At 46.9% G+C, this 25,471-nt stretch overlaps 1 protein-coding gene across 2 annotated transcripts in view; it reads right to left on the bottom strand.

Moving 5' to 3' along the window:
* Positions 1-25,471, bottom strand: part of BLTP3A (bridge-like lipid transfer protein family member 3A) — a 1,189,163-nt gene that overhangs the window by 6,561 nt on the left and 1,157,131 nt on the right. For both annotated transcript variants that reach the window (XM_069756570.1, XM_069756571.1), the window contains one exon: positions 2,400-2,470. In XM_069756570.1, coding sequence (XP_069612671.1) covers positions 2,400-2,470 — 71 coding nt within the window. The remainder of the gene's footprint in view (positions 1-2,399; positions 2,471-25,471) is intronic.

The following is a 25,471-nucleotide window of genomic DNA, read 5'->3' as shown; positions in this document are numbered from 1 at the left end:
AACTTGTGAACAGCACTCAAACATGGTCAACATGGGAAAGACAAAGGAGCATTCCAAGGCCATCAGAGACAAGATCGTGGAGGGTCACAAGGCTGGCAAAGGGTACAAAACCCATTCCAAGGAGTTGGGCCTACCTGTCTCCACTGTTGGGAGCATCATCCGGAAGTGGAAGGCTTATGGAACTACTGTTAGCCTTCCACGGCCTGGACAGCCTTTGAAAGTTTCCTCCCGTGCCGAGGCCAGGCTTGTCCGAAGAGTCAAGGCTAACCCAAGGACAACAAGGAAGGAGCTCTGGGAAGATCTCATGGCCTTGGGGACATTGGTTTCAGTCAATACCATAAGTAACGTACTCCACCGCAATGGTCTCCATTCCAGACGAGCCCGTAAGGTACCTTTACTTTCAAAGCGTCATGTCAAGGCTCATCTACAGTTTGCTCATGATCACTTGGAGGACTCTGAGACTGACTGGTTCAAGGTTCTCTGGTCTGATGAGACCAAGATCGAGATCTTTGGTGCCAACCACACACGTGACGTTTGGAGACTGGATGGCACTGCATACGACCCCAAGAATACCATCCCTACAGTCAAGCATGGTGGTGGCAGCATCATGCTGTGGGGCTGTTTCTCAGCCAAGGGGCCTGGCCATCTGGTCCGCATCCATGGGAAGATAGATAGCACAGCCTACCTGGAGATTTTGGCCAAGAACCTCCGCTCCTCCATCAAGGATCTTAAGATGGGTCGTCATTTCATCTTCCAACAAGACAACGACCCAAAGCACACAACCAAGAAAACCAAGGCCTGGTTCAAGAGGCAAAAAATCAAGGTGTTGCAGTGGCCTAGTCAGTCTCATGACCTTAACCCAATTGAAAACTTGTGGAAGGAGCTCAAGATTAAAGTCCACATGAGACACCCAAAGAACCTAGATAACTTGGAGAAGATCTGCATGGAGGAGTGGGCCAAGATAACTCCAGAGACCTGTGCCAGCCTGATCAGGTCTTATAAAAGACGATTATTAGCTGTAATTGCAAACAAAGGTTATTCCACAAAATATTAAACCTAGGGGTTAAATAATAATTGACCCACACTTTTATGTTTAAAATTTATAAAAATTTAACTGAGCAACAAAACTTTTTGGTTTGTAAGATTTATGCATCTGTTAATAAATCCTGCTCTTGTTTGAAGTTTGAAGGCTCTAACTTATTTGCATCTTATTAAACCTGCTAAATCTGCAGGGGGTTGAATACTACTTGTTGGCACTGTACCTGTCCCCGTTCCAGCAGCTGGGCGCCGCTCCATCTTCCCGGCGTCTATCTCCGCTCTGACTGTTCAGGTCAGAGGGCGCGATGACGCATATAGTGTGCGAGGCGCCCTCTGCCTGATCAGTCAGAGCGGAGAGAGACGCCGGGACCGGACGCCGGAACGAGACGCCGGGAGCTGCAATCAAGAGAGGTGAGTATGGCTTTTTTTTTTTTTATTGCAGCAGCGGCACAGATTTATGTGGAGCATCTATGGGGCAATATGAACGGTGCAGAGCACTATATGGGGCAGTATGAACGGTGCAGAGCACTATATGGGGCAGTATGAACGGTGCAGAGCACTGTATGGGGCAGTATGAACGGTGCAGAGCACTATATGGGGCAGTATGAACGGTGCAGAGCACTATATGGGGCAGTATGAATGGTGCAGAGCACTATATGGGGCACAGTTATGGGACAAAAATGAACGGTGCAGAGCATATATGGGGCACAGATATGGGGCAATATGAACGGTGCAGAGCATATAGGGCACAGATATGGGGCAATATGAACGGTGCAGAGCATATAGGGCACAGATATGGGGCAATATGAACGGTACAGAGCATATAGGGCACAGATATGGGGCAATATGAACGGTGCAGAGCATATAGGGCACAGATATGGGGCAATATGAACGGTGCAGAGCACTATATGGGGCACAGATATGGGGCAATATGAACGGTGCAGAGCACTATATGGCACAGCTATGGGGAAATAATGAACAGTGCAGAGCACTATATGGCACAGCTATGGGGAAATAATGATCTATTTTTATTTTTGAAATTCACCTGTAAATGCTGCATTTCCACCCTAGGCTTATACTCGAGTCAATAAGTATTCCCAGTTTTTTGTGGCAAAATTAGGGGGGTCGGCTTATACTCGGGTCGGCTTATACTCGAGTATATACGGTATTTTATATTTGCTGCAATGATTATTTTTTGTGAATAATCCAATAAACCATTAAATTTTTCTAAGAATTATTGTAACATTTTATTAGGAGTATCACATCTGGTAAGAAGTCCTGAATAAAGAAATATATGAAATATGTAAAAGTACTAAATCAAAGTACAACTGTTAAAAAAGATACACTTCTTGCCACCTCACCTTCTTGCTGTCAGGCAGTTTTTGAGAAGAAATTCCAATAGGTAGTGAAATACCATTGGAGGATTCATTCCCTGAAAAACAAATGAAGAAAAATAATCATAAGTATCAGTTGCCATGGCAAAGTGGGTTCCTACCTCACAATACAGTATACAAATTACCCTTTATATTCACTGTTGAAGCATGAACACATTTTAAAATTTGTATATTCTCAACAATCTTCTGGCCTCCAGAGTGTGAGCATTTCAGTTGTAGGAATTGTCCTCTGAAGTCTACTACTACTGCTACAGAGAAAACAGACCAAAGAAATTAGCTGCTCACTGGGGTCAATGTGGGTGAGGATCATAGTATGGAGTAGCAGGACAGTGAAGCAGCTAGCTGAGTGACAGAAGGCAAGGTTGAGGGAAGAGTGTCAGGGAGGCTAGTCCAGATCTGGCACACCTCAACAAGTTTGCTAACTTGGCAGATGAGGGATGTGTCGGTACAGGGTTAGTAATGATGAAGCCAGGCATGTCCTTTGAAAGGCAGGGGAGTGTCTGCTCCAGTAAGGGGAGAAATATGAGAGCAGGGCAGGCCAGACAGGTGCTGGTAGTGGGGGACTCCATTATTAGGGGAACAAACAGGGCAATCTGTCATAAAGATATGGATCACCAAACACTGTGTTGTCTTACTGGCACTCGAATTCGGAACATCGCTGATCGACTTGACAGATTACTGAGAGAGACAGGTGAAGACAGCACGGTGGCTCAGTGGATAGCACAGCAGCCTTGCAGCGCTGGGGTCCTGGGTTCTAATCAGGACAACATCTGCAAAGAGTTTGTATGTTCTCTCCGTGTTTGCGTGGGTTTCTTCCGGGCACTCTGGTTTCCTCCCACATTCCAAAGACATACTGATAGGGATTCTTGATTGTGAGCCCCATGGGGGACAGTGATGATGTGTGCAAAACTGTAAAGCGCTGCGGAATATGTTAGCGCTATATAAAAATAAAGATTATTATTATTATTATTATTATTAAGACCAAGCAGCCATGGTGAACATTGGCACCAATGTCAAACTTAGAGGTAAGTGGAAGGTCTTTAAAAATGATTGCAGGGAATTAGACTGTAAGCTTAAAGCAAGAGCCTCAAAGATAGTATTTTCGTAAAAACTGCCTGTACCATGTGTAAGAGGGTGGTGCTGTTATGGACAGTAAGAAACAAGCTATCACTTTAAGAGGCTGCATCCCCTTGTCTGGTGTGATGGTATGTTCTGCTTTTCTCCCCTACTCTTATGGGTGTTATGAGCTGGTCAGTGCTGTGTGCAGGGGGTGGAGCTGAAGCAGCGTAGAGAGAGGAAGTTTCTAGAGAGGACTGAGAGAACTTTGTGCTGTTCTGGCCGCAAGAAGGAACTTTGGCTGCAAGAAAGATTACACAGCTTGAGACGAACTGCGTTTGCTAAATAGACTTTCCCGGTTACAGCAAAGGGTGGCTGTTCTGTGCTAGTTTGTGAATCCACGAAGATACTGAGAAGGGGACTTACAGTTTCCAGGAGCAAGGAGAAGACCACGCTTTGCAGGGCTGACAGGAATCCGTGCGCACCACCGTTTTCGACTTCGGGGGCCCCCTGGGACTGGACCTGTGTCCCCAACATCACCGTGAGTTTGTTCCTGTTTGGTGCACCTGTTAGGGCCTAGTGCAGGCTTCAGTAGTTAGAGCACGGTAGCCGTGTGGCCTGTGTAGTAAAGGCCAGGGAGGTTATATGCAGAGTAGCATTGATATTTGTTTTGTTGTGTAAAGTTGCTTGTTAGACAGACTCTGAGTTTGTAATTGTTGAAGCACGGTGCTATTTTACAGACAAGATAACTCATGTGCATTATCTTTTGTTAATGTAAACCCCTGTTTGCACCTTCCTTGTCCCTTCCATTCCCTGTCTCCCAATAAAGCTATCCTTTGTTGTTTGCACCTCATCTTGTGTACAGTAGTCTTCCTGCACCGTGGTGGTCCCCCGGCCATCGCTTCAAGTGGCGCTGCGAGCAGGGTACTGTCACCAAGATGGAGGCAGCAGACAGCAATGGCGGGAATGCTAACATTAATGGGAATGCTGTGGGCATTGGTGGAACCCCTGCAAGGACACTCTCTATGGGCACCATATTTAGTGTGCCCCCAAAGTTTGACGGCAAGAATATGCCACTGTCCGACTGAGTGTTCCGGCTGAAGATTTATAACATCAGCCCAGACCTTGAAGCGGACATTGCTTTAACTGCCATAGAGGGGGAAGCCCGCAGAAACGTCTGCCTACAACCAGAACTCACCCGCAGTACCCTGAAGGAGCTAGTGAAGTTCCTGGAAGAGATTTACGGCGAGACTGCTAGCGCGGGACATCTTCGTGCCAAATTTTTCTCTGGGCTGCAGAGGAAAGACGAAGGAATTTCTCAGTATGCAACAGCACTGCAAGAAGTGTTCGAAGAGGTGCAGAGAAAGGAGGCAGATGGATTTGGCGGCATGGGCTCTAAAGACCGGATACTCCGGGAGCAATTCATTCTGGGACTACACAGCACATCCTTGAGGCGAGCACTGTCAGAACGGGTCCGGGCAGATCCAACCCTTACGTTTCGTCTAGTTCTGGCGGAAACAGTGGCCCGAAGTAAAGAAGAAAGCTATGCGTCTGGAGTGATGCGTGTCCAGGGCGCCAATTCCAGAGGGGACCCAAACCATCAAGAGGTGCTGGTCCAGGTAGTGCAAGACTTGCAGCGGTCCCGTGTTAACGTGCAAGAGAAACTGACCCAGATGGAGTGAAGAGTGGGGGAACTACAAGGGACTGACCCACCATACTCATGCAACCATTCTTCAGCCCGATCGACAAGGGATCAGTGGGAACAAGCCCCCTCCCGTCAGGCATCGGCGGCACGAGGACAGGCTCGAAGTACCCCTCGACGAGGAGGAGGCATTCAAAGCTGGGAGTGTGGAGGACGGGGGCACCTTGCCAGAGACTGTTGGAACCATACTCAAGGCCAGTGGAAGCCGCCGTTAAACTACCAACCCACGCAGTAGTGCGGCACTCTGCAGGGGAGGCTGTTATGAACTGGTGATTCAGAAACACAATGGACCTGGTGGTTAAGAGCACACAAAGTGACCTGATAGTTACTAATAACATAGGACGAGCTCTGAGACGTGGGAACTCTGCTGACCGCAATCCCTAATCCTATCACACCACACTAGAGGTAGCCGTGGAGCGCTCCTAACCAGACCTAGGTGCCTCGGGCACAGCCTGAGAAACTAGCTAGCCCTGAAGATAGAAAAATAAGCCTACCTTGCCTCAGAGAAATTCCCCAAAGGAAAAGGCAGCCCCCCACATATAATGACTGTGAGTAAAGATGAAAATACAAACACAGAGATGAAATAGATTTTAGCAAAGTGAGGCCCGACTTACTGAATAGACCGAGGATAGGAAAGATAGCTTTGCGGCCAGCACAAAAACCTACAAACAACCACGCAGAGGGCGCAAAAAGACCCTCCGCACCGACTAACGGCACGGAGGTGCTCCCTCTGTGTCCCAGAGCTTCCAGCAAGCAAGACAAACCAATATAGCAAGCTGGACAGAAAAAAATAGCAAACAAAAGTAACACAAGCAGAACTTAGCTTATGCAGGGCAGACAGGCCACAAGAACGATCCAGGAGACAGAGCAAGACCAATACTGGAACATTGACTGGAGGCCAGGAACAAAGAACTAGGTGGAGTTAAATAGAGCAGCACCTAACGACTTAACCTCGTCACCTGAGGAAGGGAACTCAGAAACCGCAGCCCACTCACATCCACCAGAGGAAGCTCATAGACAGAACCAGCCGAAGTACCATTCATGACCACAGGAGGGAGCTTGACCACAGAATTCACAACAGTACCCCCCCCTTGAGGAGGGGTCACCGAACCCTCACCAGAGCCCCCAGGCCGACCAGGATGAGCCAAATGAAAGGCACGAACCAGATCGGCAGCATGAACATCAGAGGCAAAGACCCAGGAATTATCTTCCTAACCATAACCCTTCCACTTAACCAGGTACTGGAGTTTCCGTCTCGAAATGCGAGAATCCAAAATCTTCTCCACTATATACTCCAACTCCCCCTCAACCAAAACCGGGGCAGGAGGATCAACGGATGGAACCACAGGTGCAACGTATCTCCGCAACAATGACCTATGGAATACATTATGGATGGAAAAGGAAGCTGGAAGGGTCAAACGAAAAGACACAGGATTAAGAACCTCAGAAATCCTATACGGACCAATGAAACGAGGCTTAAACTTAGGAGAGGAAACCTTCATAGGAATATAACGAGACGACAACCAAACCAAATCCCCAACACGAAGTCGGGGACCCACACAGCGCCTGCGGTTAGCGAAACGTTGAGCCTTCTCCTGGGACAATGTCAAATAGTCCACTACATGAGTCCAAATCTGCTGCAACCTATCCACCACAGTATCTACACCAGGATAGTCTGAAGACTCAAACTGCCCTGAAGAGAAACGAGGATGGAAACCAGAATTGCAGAAAAACGGCGAAACCAAAGTAGCCGAGCTGGCCCGATTATTAAGGGCGAACTCAGCCAACGGCAAAAAGGACACCCAATCATCCTGATCAGCAGAAACAAAACATCTCAGATATGTTTCCAAGGTCTGATTGGTTCGTTCAGTTTGGCCATTTGTCTGAGGATGGAAAGCCGAGGAAAAAGACAAATCAATGCCCATCCTAGCACAAAAGGCTCGCCAAAACCTCGAAACAAACTGGGAACCTCTGTCAGAAACGATGTTCTCCGGAATGCCATGTAAACGAACCACATGCTGGAAAAACAATGGCACCAAATCAGAGGAGGAGGGCAATTTAGACAAGGGTACCAAATGGACCATCTTAGAGAAGCGATCACAAACCACCCAAATGACCGACATCTTTTGAGAGATGGGGAGATCCGAAATAAAATCCATAGAGATATGTGTCCAGGGCCTCTTTGGGACCGGCAAGGGCAAAAGCAACCCACTGGCACGAGAACAGCAGGGCTTAGCCCGAGCACAAGTCCCACAGGACTGCACAAACGAGGCACAAAACTCCTAGACAGGGCATCCGCCTTCACATTTTTAGAGCCCGGAAGGTACGAAACCACAAAGTCAAAACGGGAGAAAAACAGCGACCAGCGAGCCTGTCTAGGATTCAACCGTTTGGCAGACTCGAGATAAGTAAAGTTCTTATGATCATTCAAGACCACCACGCGATGCTTAGCTCCTTCAAGCCAATGACGCCACTCCTCGAATGCCCACTTCATGGCCAGCAATTCTCGATTGCCAACATCATAATTTCGCTCAGCAGGCGAAAACTTCCTGGAAAAGAAGGCGCATGGTTTCATCACCGAGCAATCAGAACTTCTCTGCGACAAAACAGCCCCCGCTCCAATTTCAGAAGCATCAACCTCGACCTGGAACGGAAGCGAAACATCTGGCTGACACAACACAGGGGCAGAAGAAAAACGACGCTTCAACTCTTGAAAAGCTTCCACAGCAGCAGAAGACCAATTGACCACATCAGCACCCTTCTTGGTCAAATCGGTCAATGGTTTAGCAATACTAGAAAAATTGCAGATGAAGCGACGATAAAAATTAGCAAAGCCCAGGAACTTTTGCAAACTCTTCAGAGATGTCAGCGGAGTCCAATCATGGATGGCCTGGACCTTAAAAGGATCCATCTCGATAGTAGAAGGGGAAAAAATGAACCCCAAAAATGAAACCTTCTGAACACCAAAGAGACACTTTGATCCCTTTACAAACAAAGAATTAGCACGCAGGACCTAGAACACCATTCTGACCTGCTTCACATGAGACTCCCAATCATCCGAGAAGACCAAAATATCATCCAAGTATACAATCAGGAATTTATCCAGGTACTCTTGGAAGATGTCATGCATAAAGGACTGAAACACTGATGGAGCATTGGCAAGTCCGAATGGCATAACTAGGTATTCAAAATGGCCCTCGGGCGTATTAAATGCAGTTTTCCATTCATCGCCTCGCTTAATACGCACAAGATTATATGCACCACGAAGATCTATCTTGGTGAACCAACTAGCCCCCTTAATCCGAGCAAACAAATCAGAAAACAGCAGCAAGGGGTACTGAAATTTGACCGTGATCTTATTTAGAAGGCGGTAATCTATACAAGGTCTCAGCGAACCATCCTTCTTGGCCACAAAAAACAACCCCGCTCCCAATGGCGACGATGACGGGCGAATATGCCCCTTCTCCAAGGACTCCTTCACGTAACTCCGCATAGCAGCGTGCTCAGGTACAGATAAATTAAACAGTCGACATTTTGGAAATTTACTACCAGGAATCAAATCGATAGCACAATCACAATCCCTATGCGGAGGTAGGGCATCGGACTTGGGCTCATCAAATACATCCCGGTAATCAGACAAGAACTCTGGGACCTCAGAAGGGGTGGATGATGAAATAGACAGGAATGGGACATCACCATGTACCCCCTGACAACCCCAGCTGGACACAGACATGGATTTCCAATCTAATACTGGATTATGGACTTGTAGCCATGGCAACCCCAACACGACCACATCATGCAGATTATGCAACACCAGAAAGCGAATATCCTCCTGATGTGCAGGAGCCATGCACATGGTCAGCTGGGTCCAGTACTGAGGCTTATTCTTGGCCAAAGGCGTAGCATCAATTCCTCTCAATGGAATAGGACACTGCAAGGGCTCCAAGAAAAACCCACAACGCCTGGCATACTCCAAGTCCATCAAATTCAGAGCAGCGCCTGAATCCACAAATGCCATGACAGAATAGGATGACAAAGAGCAGATCAAAGTAACGGACAAAAGAAATTTTGACTGTACTGTACCAATGGTGGCAGACCTAGCGAACTGCTTAGTGCGCTTAGGACAATCAGAGATAGCATGAGTGGAATCACCACAGTAGAAACACAGCCCATTCTGACGTCTGTGTTCTTGCCGTTCAACTCTGGTCAAAGTCCTATCGCACTGCATAGGCTCAGGTTTATGCTCAGATAATACCGCCAAATGGTGCAGAGATTTACGCTCACGCAAGCGTCGACCGATCTGAATGGCCAAAGACATAGACTCATTCAGACCAGCAGGCATAGGAAATCCCACCATGACATCCTTAAGGGCTTCAGAGAGACCCTTTCTGAAAATAGCTGCGAGCGCACCTTCATTCCATTGAGTGAGCACGGACCACCTTCTAAATTTCTGACAGTAAATCTCAATCTCATCCTAACCCTGACACAGAGCCAGCAAATTTTTCTCTGCCTGATCCACCAAATTAGGTTCATCGTACAGCAATCCGAGCGCCAGGAAAAACGCATCAATATTACTTAATGCAGGATCTGCTGGCGCAAGGGAAAATGCCCAGTCTTGAGGGTCGCCACGTAATAAAGAAATAATAATCCTAACTTGTTGAACTCGGTCACCAGAGGAGCGAGGTTTCAAGGCCAGAAACAGTTTGCAATTATTTTTGAAATTCACAAACTTGGCTCTATCACCATAAAACAAATCAGGAATAGGAATTCTTGGTTCTAACATAGGATTCTGTACCACCAAATCTTGAATCTTTTGTACATTTATAGCGAGATTATCCATCGAAGAGCACAGACCCTGAATGTCCATGTCCACACCTGTGTCCTGAACCACCCAAATGTCTAGGGGAAAAAAAAGGCAAAACAGTGCAAAGAAAAAAAAATGGTCTCAGAACTTCTTTTTTCCCTCTATTGAGAATCATTAGTACTTTAGGCCTCCAGTACTGTTATGATTAGGTAATTCAGTACCACAATGGACATAGAAGTCAGAGTACATACAGTGACCTGACAATAACCCAAAAACATAGAACGAGCTCTGAGACGTGGGAACTCTGCTGACCGCAATCCCTAATCCTCTCCAACCACACTAGAGGCAGCCGTGGATTGCGCCTAACACTCCCTATGCAACTCGGCACAGCCTGAGAAACTAGCTAGCCTGAAGATAGAAAACAAGCCTACCTTGCCTCAGAGAAATACCCCAAAGGAAAAGGCAGCCACCCACATATAATGACTGTGAGTTAAGATGAAAAGACAAACGTAGAGATGAAATAGATTTAGCAAAGTGAGGCCCGACTTTCTGAACAGAGCGAGGATAGGAAAGGTTACTTTGCGGTCAACACAAAACCCTACAAACAACCACGCAAAGGGGGAAAAAAGACCCTCCGTACCGACTAACGGCACGGAGGTACACCCTCTGCGTCCCAGAGGTTCCAGCAAGCAAGAAAAACCAAATAAGCAAGCTGGACAGAAAAAACAGAAAACAAAAATAACACAAGCGAAACTTAGCTATGCAGAGCAGCAGGCCACAGGAACGATCCAGGAGGAAGCAAGTCCAATACTAGAACATTGACTGGAGGCCAGGATCAAAGCACTAGGTGGAGTTAAATAGAGCAGCACCTAACGACTTCACGACATCACCTGAGGAAGGAAACTCAGAAGCCGCAGTGCCACTCTCCTCCACCAACGGAAGCTCACAGACAGAATCAGCCGAACTACCACTTGTGACCACAGGAGGGGGCTCTGCCACAGAATTCACAACAGCCCTGGACTTGGGCTCATCAAATACATCCCGGTAATCCGACAAGAACTCTGGGACCTCAGAAGGGGCGGATGACGAAATAGACAGAAATGGAACATCACCATGTACCCCCTGACAACCCCAGCTGGATACAGACATGGATTTCCAATCCAATACTGGGTTATGGACTTGTAGCCATGGCAACCCCAACACGACCACATCATGCAGATTATGCAACACCAAAAAGAGAATATCCTCCTGATGCGCAGGAGCCATGCACATGGTCAGCTGGGTCCAGTATTGAGGCTTATTCTTGGCCAAAGGCGTAGCATCAATTCCTCTCAATGGAATAGGATACTGCAAGGGCTCCAAGAAAAACCCACAGCGCCTAGCAAACTCCAAGTCCATCAAATTCAGGGCAGCGCCTGAATCCACAAATGCCATGACAGAATAGGATGACAAAGAGCAGATCAAAGTAACAGACAAAAGAAATTTCGACTGTACCGTACCAATGGTGGCAGACCTAGCGAACCGCTTAGTGCGCTTAGGACAATCGGAGATAGCATGAGTGGAATCACCACAGTAAAAACACAGCCCATTCCGACGTCTGTGTTCTTGCCGTTCAGCTCTGGTCAAAGTCCTATCACATTGCATAGGCTCAGGTTTATGCTCAGGTAATACCGCCAAATGGTGCACAGTTTTACGCTCACGCAAGCGTCGATCGATCTGAATGGCCAAAGACATAGACTCATTCAGACCAGCAGGCATAGGAAATCCCACCATGACATCCTTAAGGGCTTCAGAGAGACCCTTTCTGAAAATTGCTGCCAGCGCACATTCATTCCATTGAGTGAGCACAGACCACTTCCTAAACTTCTGACAATATATCTCTACCTCATCCTGACCCTGACACAGAGCCAGCAAATTTTTCTCTGCCTGATCCAGTGAATTAGGTTCATCATAAAGCAATCCGAGCGCCAGAAAAAACGCATCAATATTACATAATGCAGGATCTCCTGGCGCAAGGGAAAATGCCCAGTCTTGAGGGTCGCCACGTAATAAAGAAATAATGATCTTAACTTGTTGAACTGGGTCACCAGAGGAGCGGGGTTTCAAAGCCAGAAACAGTTTACAATTATTTTTAAAACTCAGAAACTTAGCTCTATCTCCAGAAAACAAATCAGGAATAGGAATTCTTGGTTCAAACATAGAATTCTGAACCACAAGGTCTTGAATATTTTGTACTCTTGCAGTGAGATGATCCACACAAGAAGACAGACCTTTAATGTCCATCACTACACCTGTGTCCTGAACCACCCAAATGTCTAGGGGAAAAGAAAGACAAAACACAGTGCAGAGAAATAAAAATGGTCTCAGAACTTCTCTTTTCCCTCTATTGAGAAGCATTAGTACTTTGGGCCTCCAGTACTGTTATGAACTGGTGATTCAGAAACACAATGGACCTGGTGGTTAAGAGCACACAAAGTGACCTGATAGTTACTAATAACATAGGACGAGCTCTGAGACGTGGGAACTCTGCTGACCGCAATCCCTAATCCTATCACACCACACTAGAGGTAGCCGTGGAGCGCTCCTAACCAGACCTAGGTGCCTCGGGCACAGCCTGAGAAACTAGCTAGCCCTGAAGATAGAAAAATAAGCCTACCTTGCCTCAGAGAAATTCCCCAAAGGAAAAGGCAGCCCCCCACATATAATGACTGTGAGTAAAGATGAAAATACAAACACAGAGATGAAATAGATTTTAGCAAAGTGAGGCCCGACTTACTGAATAAACCGAGGATAGGAAAGATAGCTTTGCGGCCAGCACAAAAACCTACAAACAACCACGCAGAGGGCGCAAAAAGACCCTCCGCACCGACTAACGGCACGGAGGTGCTCCCTCTGCGTCCCAGAGCTTCCAGCAAGCAAGACAAACCAATATAGCAAGCTGGACAGAAAAAAATAGCAAACAAAAGTAACACAAGCAGAACTTAGCTTATGCAGGGCAGACAGGCCACAAGAACGATCCAGGAGAGAGAGCAAGACCAATACTGGAACATTGACTGGAGGCCAGGAACAAAGAACTAGGTGGAGTTAAATAGAGCAGCACCTAACGACTTAACCTCGTCACCTGAGGAAGGGAACTCAGAAGCCGCAGCCCCACTCACATCCACCAGAGGAAGCTCATAGACAGAACCAGCCGAAGTACCACTCATGACCACAGGAGGGAGCTTGACCACAGAATTCACAACAGGAGGCGAGAAGAGAGGCCGCTCCATATCATAATGAACATTTGATCGCTGGGAGCCCCATCCTACGTGCTGAATTTAAAGGAGTTCTGGTGGATTGCCTGGTAGATACCGGGTCACAAGTGACAACGATGCCAGAAGCGTACTTCAAGCAGCATTTCCAGGACCTGGCCAAGCCAGAAAAAGAGACATTGATTCGCTTGTTTGCTGCCAACCAACAACCGATTCCGGTCACAGGGGTCATGTGGATGAATATTCGAATCTGTGGGCAAGAAGTTGGAAGAAAAGGGATCCTGCTAGTCTCTGAGCCTGTCAAGGAAGATGTGTCTGTAGTACTGGGAATGAATATCCTACGTGAACTCGATCAGATTATGTTTACCAAACGGGGACCTGGATATTGGAAGAAGGCTACTCCGCATAAGCCTACTCAAGAAGCCCTTCAATGAATGATCCGCGTCTGTGGGACGCAGAAGAGTGTGCCATCTTATCAGATGGTAGGGGTCATCCGGGCTCCTGGTAAAGAACCTGTAATCCTACCTCCCGAGCAAGAAACTATAGTATACCTTCCAGTGGGGACTCACCGCAACCTTGATGGGTTGGAAGTGGCTGTTCAGCCTGTGGTAGGTGGAGGAGTGGATCAAGAAGTCATGATAGCTCGTACGATAGCTGTGGTCCAGCAAGGACATGTCCCCATAAGAGCTTTGAATGTGAGCCCCAGGGAGGTCACCTTGCCACGAGGGACAGATCTGGCCCTGGTGTACCTACATAAGGGTGAAGTGGTGAGTCAGAAGGAGATGTCTTTATCACCGAAAGAAGGCATGGGGTGGACCCTAGCAGTTGCTGTGGGAGACGAAGAGACACCATCCCCGGAGTGGAGTGGACGGGTCATCCTTGATCAAATGGAAGTGGATGTGAAGGCTATGGGCCCTGAGTGTGTGCAAGCAATAGAAACAATGCTGTGGGAAAATCAGGCCGCATTCGCCCATCACGCCGAAGATTTCGGCTGTACTGAAGCCATCACACATGAGATCCCGACTGGGGAAGCTCATCCAATTCGAGAACGATACTGGCAGATCCCGCCCAAGATGTACCAAGAGGTGAAAACATTACTGAGGCAGATGCTGGATTCAGGAGTGGTGCAGAGTAGTCAGAGCCCTTGGGCAGCCCCGGTGGTGCTCGTCAAGAAAAAGGATGGGACCATCCGGTTCTGTGTAGATTACAGGAAACTCAATGCCTGCACTGTTCGAGACTCGTATCCGTTGCCCCACATCGAGGAATCCTTGACAGCATTGGGGAAAGCCAAGTACTTCTCCACCCTGGACCTAGCAAGCGGATACTAGCAAGTAGCCGTGGCAGAGAAAGACAGAGAGAAAACCGCCTTCATCCTCCCTATGGGACTGTTCGAGTTTAACCGGATGCCCTTCGGGCTCTCCAATGCTCCAGGCACCTTTCAACGGCTGATGGAAAAGTGTTTGGGAGATTTAAATTTCGAGGCTACCCTGATCTATCTGGATGACATCATTGTGTTTTCATCCTCATTCGAAGACCACCTTGCCCGGCTTGGACAGGTACTCGGAAGACTGCGGGCTCATAACCTGAAGTTGAAGCCAAAAAAAATGTCACCTCTTCAAGAGGGAGATCAAGTACCTAGGCCACATAGTGTCACAAGATGGAGTTCTACCCTCGCCAGAAAAAGTGGCTGCTATCCAGAAGTGGCCAGTCCATCAAACAGTGAGAAAACTCCAGGCCTTCCTGTGACTCGCGGGGTACTACCGCCGGTTTGTTAAAGACTTCGCGAAGGTGGCAGGTCCTCTCAATGAGTTGCTGAGGGGGACCGCTGGAGTGCCGAAGACCCAGCGCATCCCCTGGGCACAGGGACAACACGAGGCCTTCCGAGCTATAAAGAATGCCCTTACTTCGGCCCCGATTTTGGCCTACGCAGACTTTGATCAACCGTTCCTGTTGTACACCGATGGTAGCGGTAGCCTTCATGGACTCGGTGCAGTACTTTCTGAGATACAGGATGGACATGAGAGAGTTATCGGGTATGCTAGCAGGTCCCTGCAAGACAGCGAAAGAAACCCTCACAATTACAGCTCCTTCCGGTTAGAGCTCCTGGCCCTGGTGTGGGCCATGACAGAAAAGTTTGCAGGCTTCCTGACAGGTACCAAAATTCAAGTTCGAACAGACAATAATCTTCTGGTCCACCTTGAGAATGCTAAACTTGGGGCCTTAGAACAACGGTGGATGGCTCGCCTGGCCAAGTTCGACTTTACCATCCCTTATCGCTCTGCTGCCGAAAACACAAATGCGGATGGGCTGTCAAGAGTGCCTGTGGAGACTCCAGTAGGGGATCTTGATGAGCAACTCGAAGAGGAGGAAACCCCAGACTTCAATAAGTTCAAGCCCCCAATGGTTGTGGCCCAGTCAAGAAGGGAGGCCTGCGCATTACCCCGGTCCCTGGGGAGAACCAATGAGGAATGGGGACACGTTTAGGATGAAGATGAAGGGCTGACACAGATGAAATGGTGCGTAACGCAAAAGCGGAAGCCTGGCAAACAAGAGAGAGATAATCTGGACTCTGAAATGAGGAGTGTGTTGCACCAGTGGGATAGACTGGAAGTGCGAGAGTCAGTACTATATCGTAAGAGGCAACAGCCAAAAGATATGGAAGTAAGGTGGCAAGTGGTCATCCCAGGAAATATGGCTCAAGAAATAGCTAAAGAAGCCCACGAATTCGGAGCGCACTTCGGCCCTACAAAGACCTACCAATGGTTGCAGCGGTATGTGTATTGCCCCCGGTTGTCGCTTGTGGTAGAAGAGGTTTGCCGGCAGTGTCGAGTATGTGACCTCATTAAGAGTACTGAACAGAGGGCACCCATCCAGACCATACAAACTAAGGAACCGTTGCAGTAGTCACTCCGACTAGAGACCAGACTGCGGAATCAGCGGCGCGAGCCATCTGTCAAGACTTCATCCGGGTGTATGGGTGTCCAAAGCGCATCCACTCCGACCGAGGCTCATGTTTCCAAGGCAAGGTGATGGAAGAATTGTATCGCATGTATGGCATCGAGCGGTCCCGGACCACCCCTTACCATCCTCAAGGCAATGGAGCTTGCGAACGCTTCAACAGAACCTTGCTTCAGATGCTGAGAACATAGGAGGAGGATAAGAAGGTGTATTGGCCAGACTATCTGCCAGAATTGGTCTGGACCTACAACAATTGAGTCCACTCCACCACGGGTTATACCCCCTATCTACTGTTGTTTGGAAGAGCTGGACGAGAGATCATTGAGCTGAATTTGGAACAGCCAGAGGAGCTGATGGAGCGAACTGTCATCTCATGGGTGAAAGAGCATCGGCAACGTTTGCAAACGATACGGCGGTTGGCGGGTCAGCAACTTCAAGAAAAAGAACATACGGCGCGCAAACCGACTCAAGAGTTACCGCTCTGTTATGATCTGGTGGCCTTGGAGCAGCATGAAAAGACCTTCGCTGGAGCAGTGGTAACTTTTCATAGTTCCTATGACTAAGGGCGCCGTGGTGCGCCAGAAAAGCGTCAGGCAGAGAGAGTCTCCCTCTCTCTTTTTTAATATTGTTTTTTAAAATGCTTCAATAAATTTTGGATATTTTACTTACACTGGATGGACGTGCTGGATATTCCCTTTTCCTTTCTTCTACTTCAGCTGAAATCACCAGCAGGTACTGCACCCACCAGTTACATTCATTTGCAACGGCTTACAGATGCATATCTCGACGTGTCAAGCTCCTAACTTTTCCTCTCCCCCCCTCCTCTTTTCTTGAATGTTTATGCAGTGGTAACTTTACTGACCGCAAACCCTGATCCTATCACCGCAACTAGAAGTAGCCGTGGGGTGTGCTGTTGTGAATTCTGCTCTTGGGTTCCCTCCGGTGGTTATGAGTGGTAGTGCTGCTGTCTTTGGATCGCAGCATTTATCAGGTGTGTCCACTTATTGCAATTTTGACTGGGCTATTTAGTCTTGATTAATCCTTTAGTCAGTGCCAGTTGTCCATTGTTTTTGGAGGATTCACATCCCTGACTGGTCTCTCCTGCTTTGCTGTTCTTTTCAACAAAGATAAGTTCTGGCTTTGTTTTTGCTGTCCACATGCTGTGGGCCTTATAGTTCTGTGCATTTTCATGTTTTGTCTTGTCCAGTTTTGTCTGTGTAAGGATTTTTTGCAGCCAAGCTGTATCTCTGGAGATGCAGATATACCCCCCATGTCTTTAGTCAGATGTGGAGATTTGTATTTTCTGTGGTGGATATTTTCTAGTGTTTTAATACTGACCGCATAGTACTCTGTCCTATTCTTTCTTTTTAGCTAGAAAGGCCTCCATTGCTATATCCTGATTTCAGTCTGCGTATGTCATTTCCCTCTCCTCTCACAGTCAATATTTGTGGGGGGCTGTGTATCCTTTGGGGATTTTCTCTGAGGCAAGATAGTTTTCCCGTTTCTATCTTTAGGGGAAGTTAGTCCTTAGGCTGTGTTGAGGTGTCTAGGGAGTGTTAGGTACATCCCACGGCTACTTCTAGTTGCGGTGCTAAGTTCAGGGTCTGCGGTCAGTACAGGTACCACCTTCTCCTGAACAGAAAATAAACACACAGCAGTGTGTCTCAAAAATGAAGCAAACACTTATCTTAGCTGAATTGGCAGAAAGCAGGAGAGGCCAGGCAGAGGACCAACACTTCCAAAGGAACATTGACTACTGGCAAGGACTAATGAGTCCTGCACAGCTAAATACCCCAGTCAGAATTGCAATTAGCTGAAACACCTGTCCAAAACTGCTGCTCAGGAATAACTGCATTACCATCAACAACCACCGGAGGGAGCCCAAGAGCAGAATTCACAACAGTACCCCCCCCCCCCCTTGAGGAGGGGTCACCGAACCCTCACCAGAGCCCCCAGGCCTGGCAGGACGAGCAAAATGAAAGGCACAAACCAAATCAACGGCATGGACATCAGAGACCGAAACCCAAGAATTATCCTCCTGGCCATAACACTTCCATTTGACAAGGTACTGAAGCTTCCGCCTCGAAAAACGAGAATCCGAAATCTTCTCAACCACATATTCCAACTCCCCATCGACCAACACAGGGGCCGGAGGATCAACAGAGGGAACAACGGGCTCCACATATTTCCGCAACAAAGGACTGAAAAACAGATGGAGCATTGGAGAGTCCGAATGGCATCACAAGGTATTCAAAATGGCCCTCGGGCGTGTTAAACGCAGTTTTCCATTCATCACCCTGCTTAATACGAACAAGATTATAAGCCCCCCGAAGGTCAATCTTAGTAAACCAACTAGCTCCCTTAATCCTAGCAAACAAATCGGAAAGCAAAGGTAAAGTATATTGAAACTTGACCGTGATCTTATTCAAGAGGCGATAATCAATACAGGGTCTTAAGGAACCATCATTTTTAGCAACAAAAAAGAACCCCGCTCCCAACGGTGAAGATGGCCGAATATGCCCTTTCTCCAAAGACTCCTTAATATAGCTCCGCATGGCGGTATGTTCAGGTACAGACAGGTTGAAAAGTCGGCCCTTAGGAAACTTACAGCCTGGAATCAAGTCAATAGCACAATCGCAGTCCCTGTGTGGTGGAAGGAAACTGGACTTGGGCTCATCGAATACATCCTGAAAATCAGACAAAAACTCCGGAATTTCAGAAGAGGGAGAAGGGGCGATAGACATCAGAGGAACATCATTATGAACCCCCTGACAACCCCAACTAGTCACAGACATGGACTTCCAATCGAAAACAGGACTATGTACTTGCAACCATGGAAAACCCAGCACGATAGTATCATGCAAATTATGCAACACCAGAAATCGACAATCTTCCTGATGGGCTGGCGCCATGCGCATGGTCACCTGTGTCTAAGACTGGGGCTTATTTTTAGCCAAGGGTGTAGCATCAATGCCCCTTAAAGGAATAGGGTTCTGCAAAGGCTGCAAGGGAAAACCACAACTCCTGGCAAACTCAAAGTCCATTAAGTTCAAGGCGGCGCCTGAATCCACAAACGCCATGACAGAAAATGATGACAATGAACAGATCAAGGACACAGATAACAGAAATTTAGGTTGTACAGTACTGATGGTAAATGAACTGGCGGTCCTCTTGGTCCGCTTAGGGGAGACAGAAATGACATGGGAAGCGTTGCCACAATAATAACACAACCTATTCTGACGTCTAAAACCTTGTCATTCCGTTCTAAACAGAATCCTATCACATTGCATTGGCTCAGGAATTTGCTCTGAGGATAACGCCATAGCGCGCACAGTTCTGCGCTCCCGCAAGCGCCGATCAATCTGAATGGCCAGAGACTTAGAATCACTCAGATTGGAGGGTGTGGGAAACCCCACCATAACATCTTTAACGGATTCAGAAAGACCCTTTCTGAAAATTGCCGCCAAAGCATCATTATTCCATTTAGTCAATACAGACCATTTTCTGAATTTCTGACAATACAATTCTGCCGCCTCTTGACCCTGAGACAGGGCCAACAAGGTCTTCTCAGCTTGATCCACCGAATTAGGTTCATCATACAGTAATCCTAACGCCTGTAAGAAGGAGTCTACATTAAGCAAAGCAGGATCCCCAGATTCCAGGGAAAATGCCCAATCCTGTGGATCACCACGCAGCAGGGAAATGATGATTTTAACTTGTTGAATGGAATCACCGGAGGATCGAGGTTTCAATGCAAAAAACAGTTTACAGTTGTTTTTAAAACTCACAAATTTGGACCTGTCACCAAAAAACAAATCAGGAGTAGGTATTTTCGGTTCTAAAGCAGGAGCCTGAACAATGTAATCAGAAATACCCTGTACTCTAGCAGCAAGCTGGTCTATACAAGAAACTAATTCTTGAACATTCATGCTAGCACAAGGCTCTTCAGCCACCCAGAGATAAAGAGGGAGGAGAAGACAAAACAGACTGGAGAAAAAAAAATGGCTCAAGATCTTTCCTCCCTTCTTCTGAGATGCAATTAACTCATTGTTGGCCAGTAGTACTGTTATGTTATGGTGGCCTTGGAGCAGCATGAACAGACCTTCGCTGGAGCAGTGGTAACTTTACTGACCGCAAACCCTAATCCTATCACCGCAACTAGAAGTAGCCGTGGGGTGTGCCTAACCAGACCTAGACACCTCGACACAGCCTAAGGACTAAATATCCCTAAAGATGGAAATAGGAAAACTCTTTTGCCTCAGAGTAGATCCCCAAAGGATAGGTAGCCCCCCACAAATAATGACTGTGAGTAGGAGAGGAAAAGACACACGCAGACAGAAAACAGGGATAAGCAAAGGAGGCCACTTCTACCTAGATAGGAAAGGAAAGTACAGGATACTATGCGGTCAGCATAAAACACTACAAAATATCCACAGCAGAAAAATACAAAAACTCCACCACCTAACTAAAGATGTGGTGAGTATATCTGCGACTCCAGCGAGTCCAACTAGACTGAGAAAAACATCAGGCAGGAACAAAATAGAAACAAGATAAGCACAGAAAATAAACACACAGCAGTGTGTCTCAAAAATGAAACAAACACTTATCTTAGCTGAATTGGTAGCAAGCAGGAGAGGCCAGGCAGAGGACCAACACTTCCAAAGGAACATTGACTACTGGAAAGGACTAATGAGTCCTGCACAGCTAAATACCCCAGTCAGAATTGCAATTAGCAGAAACACCTGTCCAAAACTGCTGCTCAGGAATAACTGCATTACCATCAACAACCACCGGAGGGAGCCCAAGAGCAGAATTCACAACACCGCTCCAACCTGGAGACCGAGTATTGGTCAAAGAGAAACGCCCTAAGGAAAAACTAAGTGAGAGATGGGAAGTACAGCCGTACAAGGTTATCGAGTGAGTGTATGCTAACGGCTCTGTCTAAAAGGTACAGATTGAAGATGGGGCATCTTCCCCTAGAGTACTTCACAGAAATATGCTGCGGCCTTGCCGGTCTGAGGTCTGTTTTATGCCATTGTCGCCTGAAGGCGCCACTCCACTTCCGGAATCTGTCATGCCTGATGACCAAATCGATGATGAGTGGTGGACCGTCCCTGATACAGTAGGGGATCCTCAGCCACCCAGAGACGGTAATCCCATGAATGTACAAGTACCGCCATGCGAGGATGAGACCAGACCAGAGCTCACAACGTCCCCTGCAACAAGTGTTCCTCTGGAAGATAGTCAAGCCTTGCCTGACAGCCAAGAGCTTCGGAGATCCCAGAGGTCTAATGCAGGGGTTCCACCAGTCCGATATGTAGAACAGTGTGCTCTGTCTGTTTTTACACATTTGTTGCCTCCTCCATTACACTTTTACACTGATGCTGTGATGGCCGAGGACGACCATCATTAAGAAGGGAGACATGTAAGAGGGTGGTGCTGTTATGGACAATAAGAAACACGCTATCACTTTAAGAGGCTGCATCCCCTTGTCTGGTGTGATGGTATGTTCTGCTTTTCTCCCCTACTCTTATGGGTGTTATGAGCTGGTCGGTGCTGTGTGCAGGGGGTGGAGCTGAAGCAGCGTAGAGAGAGGAAGTTTCTAGAGAGGACTGAGAGATCTTTGTGCTGTTCTGGCCGCAAGAAGGAACTTTGGCTGCAAGAAAGATTACACAGCTTGAGACGAACTGCGTTTGCTAAATAGACTTTCCCGGTTACAGCAAAGGGTGGCTGTTCTGTGCTAATTTGTGAAGCCACGAAGATACTGAGAAGGGGACTTACAGTTTCCAGGAGCAAGGAAAGGACCACGCTTTGCAGGGCTGACAGGAATCCGTGCGCACCACCGTTTTGGACTTCGGGGGCCCCCTGGGACTGGACCTGTGTCCCCAACATCACCGTGAGTTTGTTACTGTTTGGTGCACCTGTTAGGGCCTAGTGCAGGCTTCAGTAGTTAGAGCACGGTAGCCGTGTGGCCTGCGTAGTAAAGGCCAGGGAGGTTGTATGCAGAGTAGCATTGATATTTGTTTTGTTGTGTAAAGTTGCTTGTTAGACAGACTCTGAGTTTGTAATTATTGAAGCACGGTGCTATTTTACAGACAAGATAACTCATGTGCATTATCTTTTGTTATTGTAAACCCCTGTTTGCACCTTCCTTGTCCCTTCCATTCCCTGTCTCCCAATAAAGCTATCCTTTGTTGTTTGCACCTCATCTTGTGTACAGTAGTCTTCCTGCACCGTGGTGGTCCCCCGGCCATCGCTTCACATGTGCCATGCCAGAGTGGCAGCAGGAGATTAGGGAGGAAAATTAGTTGCTCAAATATTGGTCTAGGAAGGAGGGTTTGTAGTTTCTGGAGAACTGGGCCGACTTCTCTGTTGCCTACTGGCTCTATATTATGCATTGGCTGCACCTCAATTGGGAGGGCTCAGATGTGCTGAAGGGAAAAATGGCTAGAATGCTGGAGGAGTGTTTAAGCTAGGGCCTAGGGGGTGGGCAATTACTGTACAGGAGGTGGATATAGTATAGATAGTGACCTCGGCATAAGTAATAAAAATGGGGGTGACATGAGGCGGGGGGGAGGGGGGGGTAGGACAGTCAACACACTAAGTAGGAATAAAGGTATAGAGAAATACATAATGTGCAAGCCAGACTGAAGATGGGATAGCTGATCTAGCAATTGGATATAAAACTATTTCCTCCAAAATGACAAACTACAAAAAACTCAAACAACTCTATTTGAAAACAGCTGACCTTGGAGATAGGAGGAGACAAAAAAAAGTCAAATTTAGGAACATAACTGAGATGGTAACTCTTCAGCAATTAAGAACTTGCATTTAAGACATGGTCAATAAATTACTCCCTAAGGCTTAAGTAAGAGATCCAATCACAGACAAAACCCACAGGATCCTGGACCCGCAACACATCTCAGCCAGGGTTAGTAGAGACAAGCTGGATAGATTCAAAATTTACCAGGTTATAGAAAGACTCCTTTCTTTCTCTAGTCAGATCACAATCTTTCCCAGTGCTTTGATGAAATTAAACTATATTCTGATCTATCTCAAGCCACTTTCCAGCAAAGTACTTTTTCTTCTATCAATGATTCCTTAAGGAAAACAGACGTAAGATATCACTGGGGATTTCCACTTTTTGAGGACAAGTTATTTACTGCATCTTAACCAGAAGATTCCAAGATTTTGAAGAAGCTGAACATGCAGTTCTCCATTTACAGCCAGTCATTAGATACATCAGGTACCTGTATACTAGCGTCCAGCATAATCCCTCTAATGGAACTATTTTATGGCTACACTGAAATAAAGAAGGGTGGGTCTCCTAAATACTATGATGTGTACTGTTTCTCCTTTCCTCTCCAAGGATCTCTCAGTTTCATCTTATGAAATCTAAAAGTAATGCACAGCCAGTTCTGGGCTGAACTAACTTTCCACCCATTCTGTGAGACCCTTTGATAAAGAACTAGAGTGCATCAATGTATTTACTGATATTTGGTTTCTTGTTTCTGTATTTATGTTATTTAGCAAATCTGAGGTTTTTTTTGCATCTATTAACTTATTTCCAGGCTCAATATCAATATTTATTGTATTTCTACCTGACTTTCATAGACTATTATTATAGCTTCCAATAAAATATTATGGCAGTTAAATGAATGCCCCTTAATGTCAATGGGTTGAATAGACCTTTCAAAAGATACACAGCCTGAAAAAGGCTATATTATCTGAGGCTGATGTTGTCACCTTTTAGGAGACAAAATTTAAAAAAAAAACTCCCATCACCCACCTCATATTCACCTTGCCAATTCAAATTAAAAAAAAAAATTCAAGAATACTAATCAATAAAATTCCAACTTTTTCTGAAAACACAGATGTAGTGGGCAGGTATATTATTCTAGTTTTTAAACTAAATGACGACCTAAAGACTTAACTTGTACACCCCCAAAACAAAACAAATTGCATTCTTAAATGAACTCTATAAACAAATTAAAAAACATCAAAAAGGCTCTTTAGTGATGACTGGCTACTAGTGTTGAGCGATACCTTCCGATACCCAGAAGTATCGGTATCGGATTGGATCGGCCGATATCCAAAAAATATCGGATATCGCCGATACCGATACCCGATACCAATGCAAGTCAATGGCACACAAATATCAGAATGTAAATAAGCCCTTTCTGTCCTTAAACATCCTGTTCCGGAGGGGGGAGAGTGTGGGCGGTGCGTGTGCGGACACTGTGAGTGTCTGTGCGGGGTGTCTCTGCGGGGCGTGGGGGGTGTCTCTGGCGGGTGGGGTCTGTGCGGCGGGCGTGGTCTCTGTGCGGCGGGCAGGGTCTCTGCGGGGCGTGCGGGGGTCTCTGCGGGGTGTGCGGGGGTCTCTGCGGGGCGTGCGGGGCGTGCGGGGGTCTCTGTGGGGCGTGCGAGGTGTCTGTGTGGGGTCTCTGCGGCATGTGGCGTGTCTCTGTGCGGGGTATCTCAGTGCGGGCATCGTCCGATGGAACTACAAGTCCCATCGGACGATGTCTACTACACTGACAGTGATTGACACATTAGCCAATGATGGGACAGTAGTAGTCCCATCATCCGGCTAATGTGTTGAATCAAAAAAAAATTAAAAATAATCCATACATACTCCATACAGTACATTCATACATTACATACATGACATACAGTACATTAAACATAGAGTTCATTTTCACCATTACTTGTCATTTTGATCCCCGAAGCCAGTGTCATCTGTAAAAAAGGTGTAAAAAACAAACAACCAATATACTCCCTGTCCACAGAAATCCACAAGTGTCCCACGACGATCTCCCGTGGAGAACGGCAGCAACAGCTGTTGCAACCGCTCTCCAGGGGCCCCAGAAACACAATGACGGGAGGAATGGATTCCTCCGCTGCTGTAAAAAAAATAGTCCCTATCCTCACTTATGGCATTGCTGCATGAGAAATTTTCCCACGCAGCAATTGCCATAAAGTAAGACTTTGAGCTTTAATAATCTCAGTGATGCACTGCAGGAGCCATTGTCTCCTGTCAGTGTGTTACTGAGGGTCCTATAGAGCAGTGACATCACCCGATGTCACTGTTCTATAGGGGAGATCGTCGTGGGACACTCGTTATTAATTGGACTATGGCGGACAGGGAGTATACGGTTTATTTTACTTTTTTTGCAGGCGCTGAAGTATGGTTAAATGAAGAATATTAAAATACTTTTTTCCGAATGTGTGCGTGTTTTATTAACCCTTTCTTACTATTGGATTAATA

Source organism: Ranitomeya imitator, chromosome 3, assembly GCF_032444005.1.
Source record: "Ranitomeya imitator isolate aRanImi1 chromosome 3, aRanImi1.pri, whole genome shotgun sequence".
Lineage (NCBI taxonomy): Eukaryota > Metazoa > Chordata > Amphibia > Anura > Dendrobatidae > Ranitomeya > Ranitomeya imitator.
Note: the sequence above shows the minus strand (reverse complement) of the source record. Positions and strands in the feature narration are given on the sequence as shown.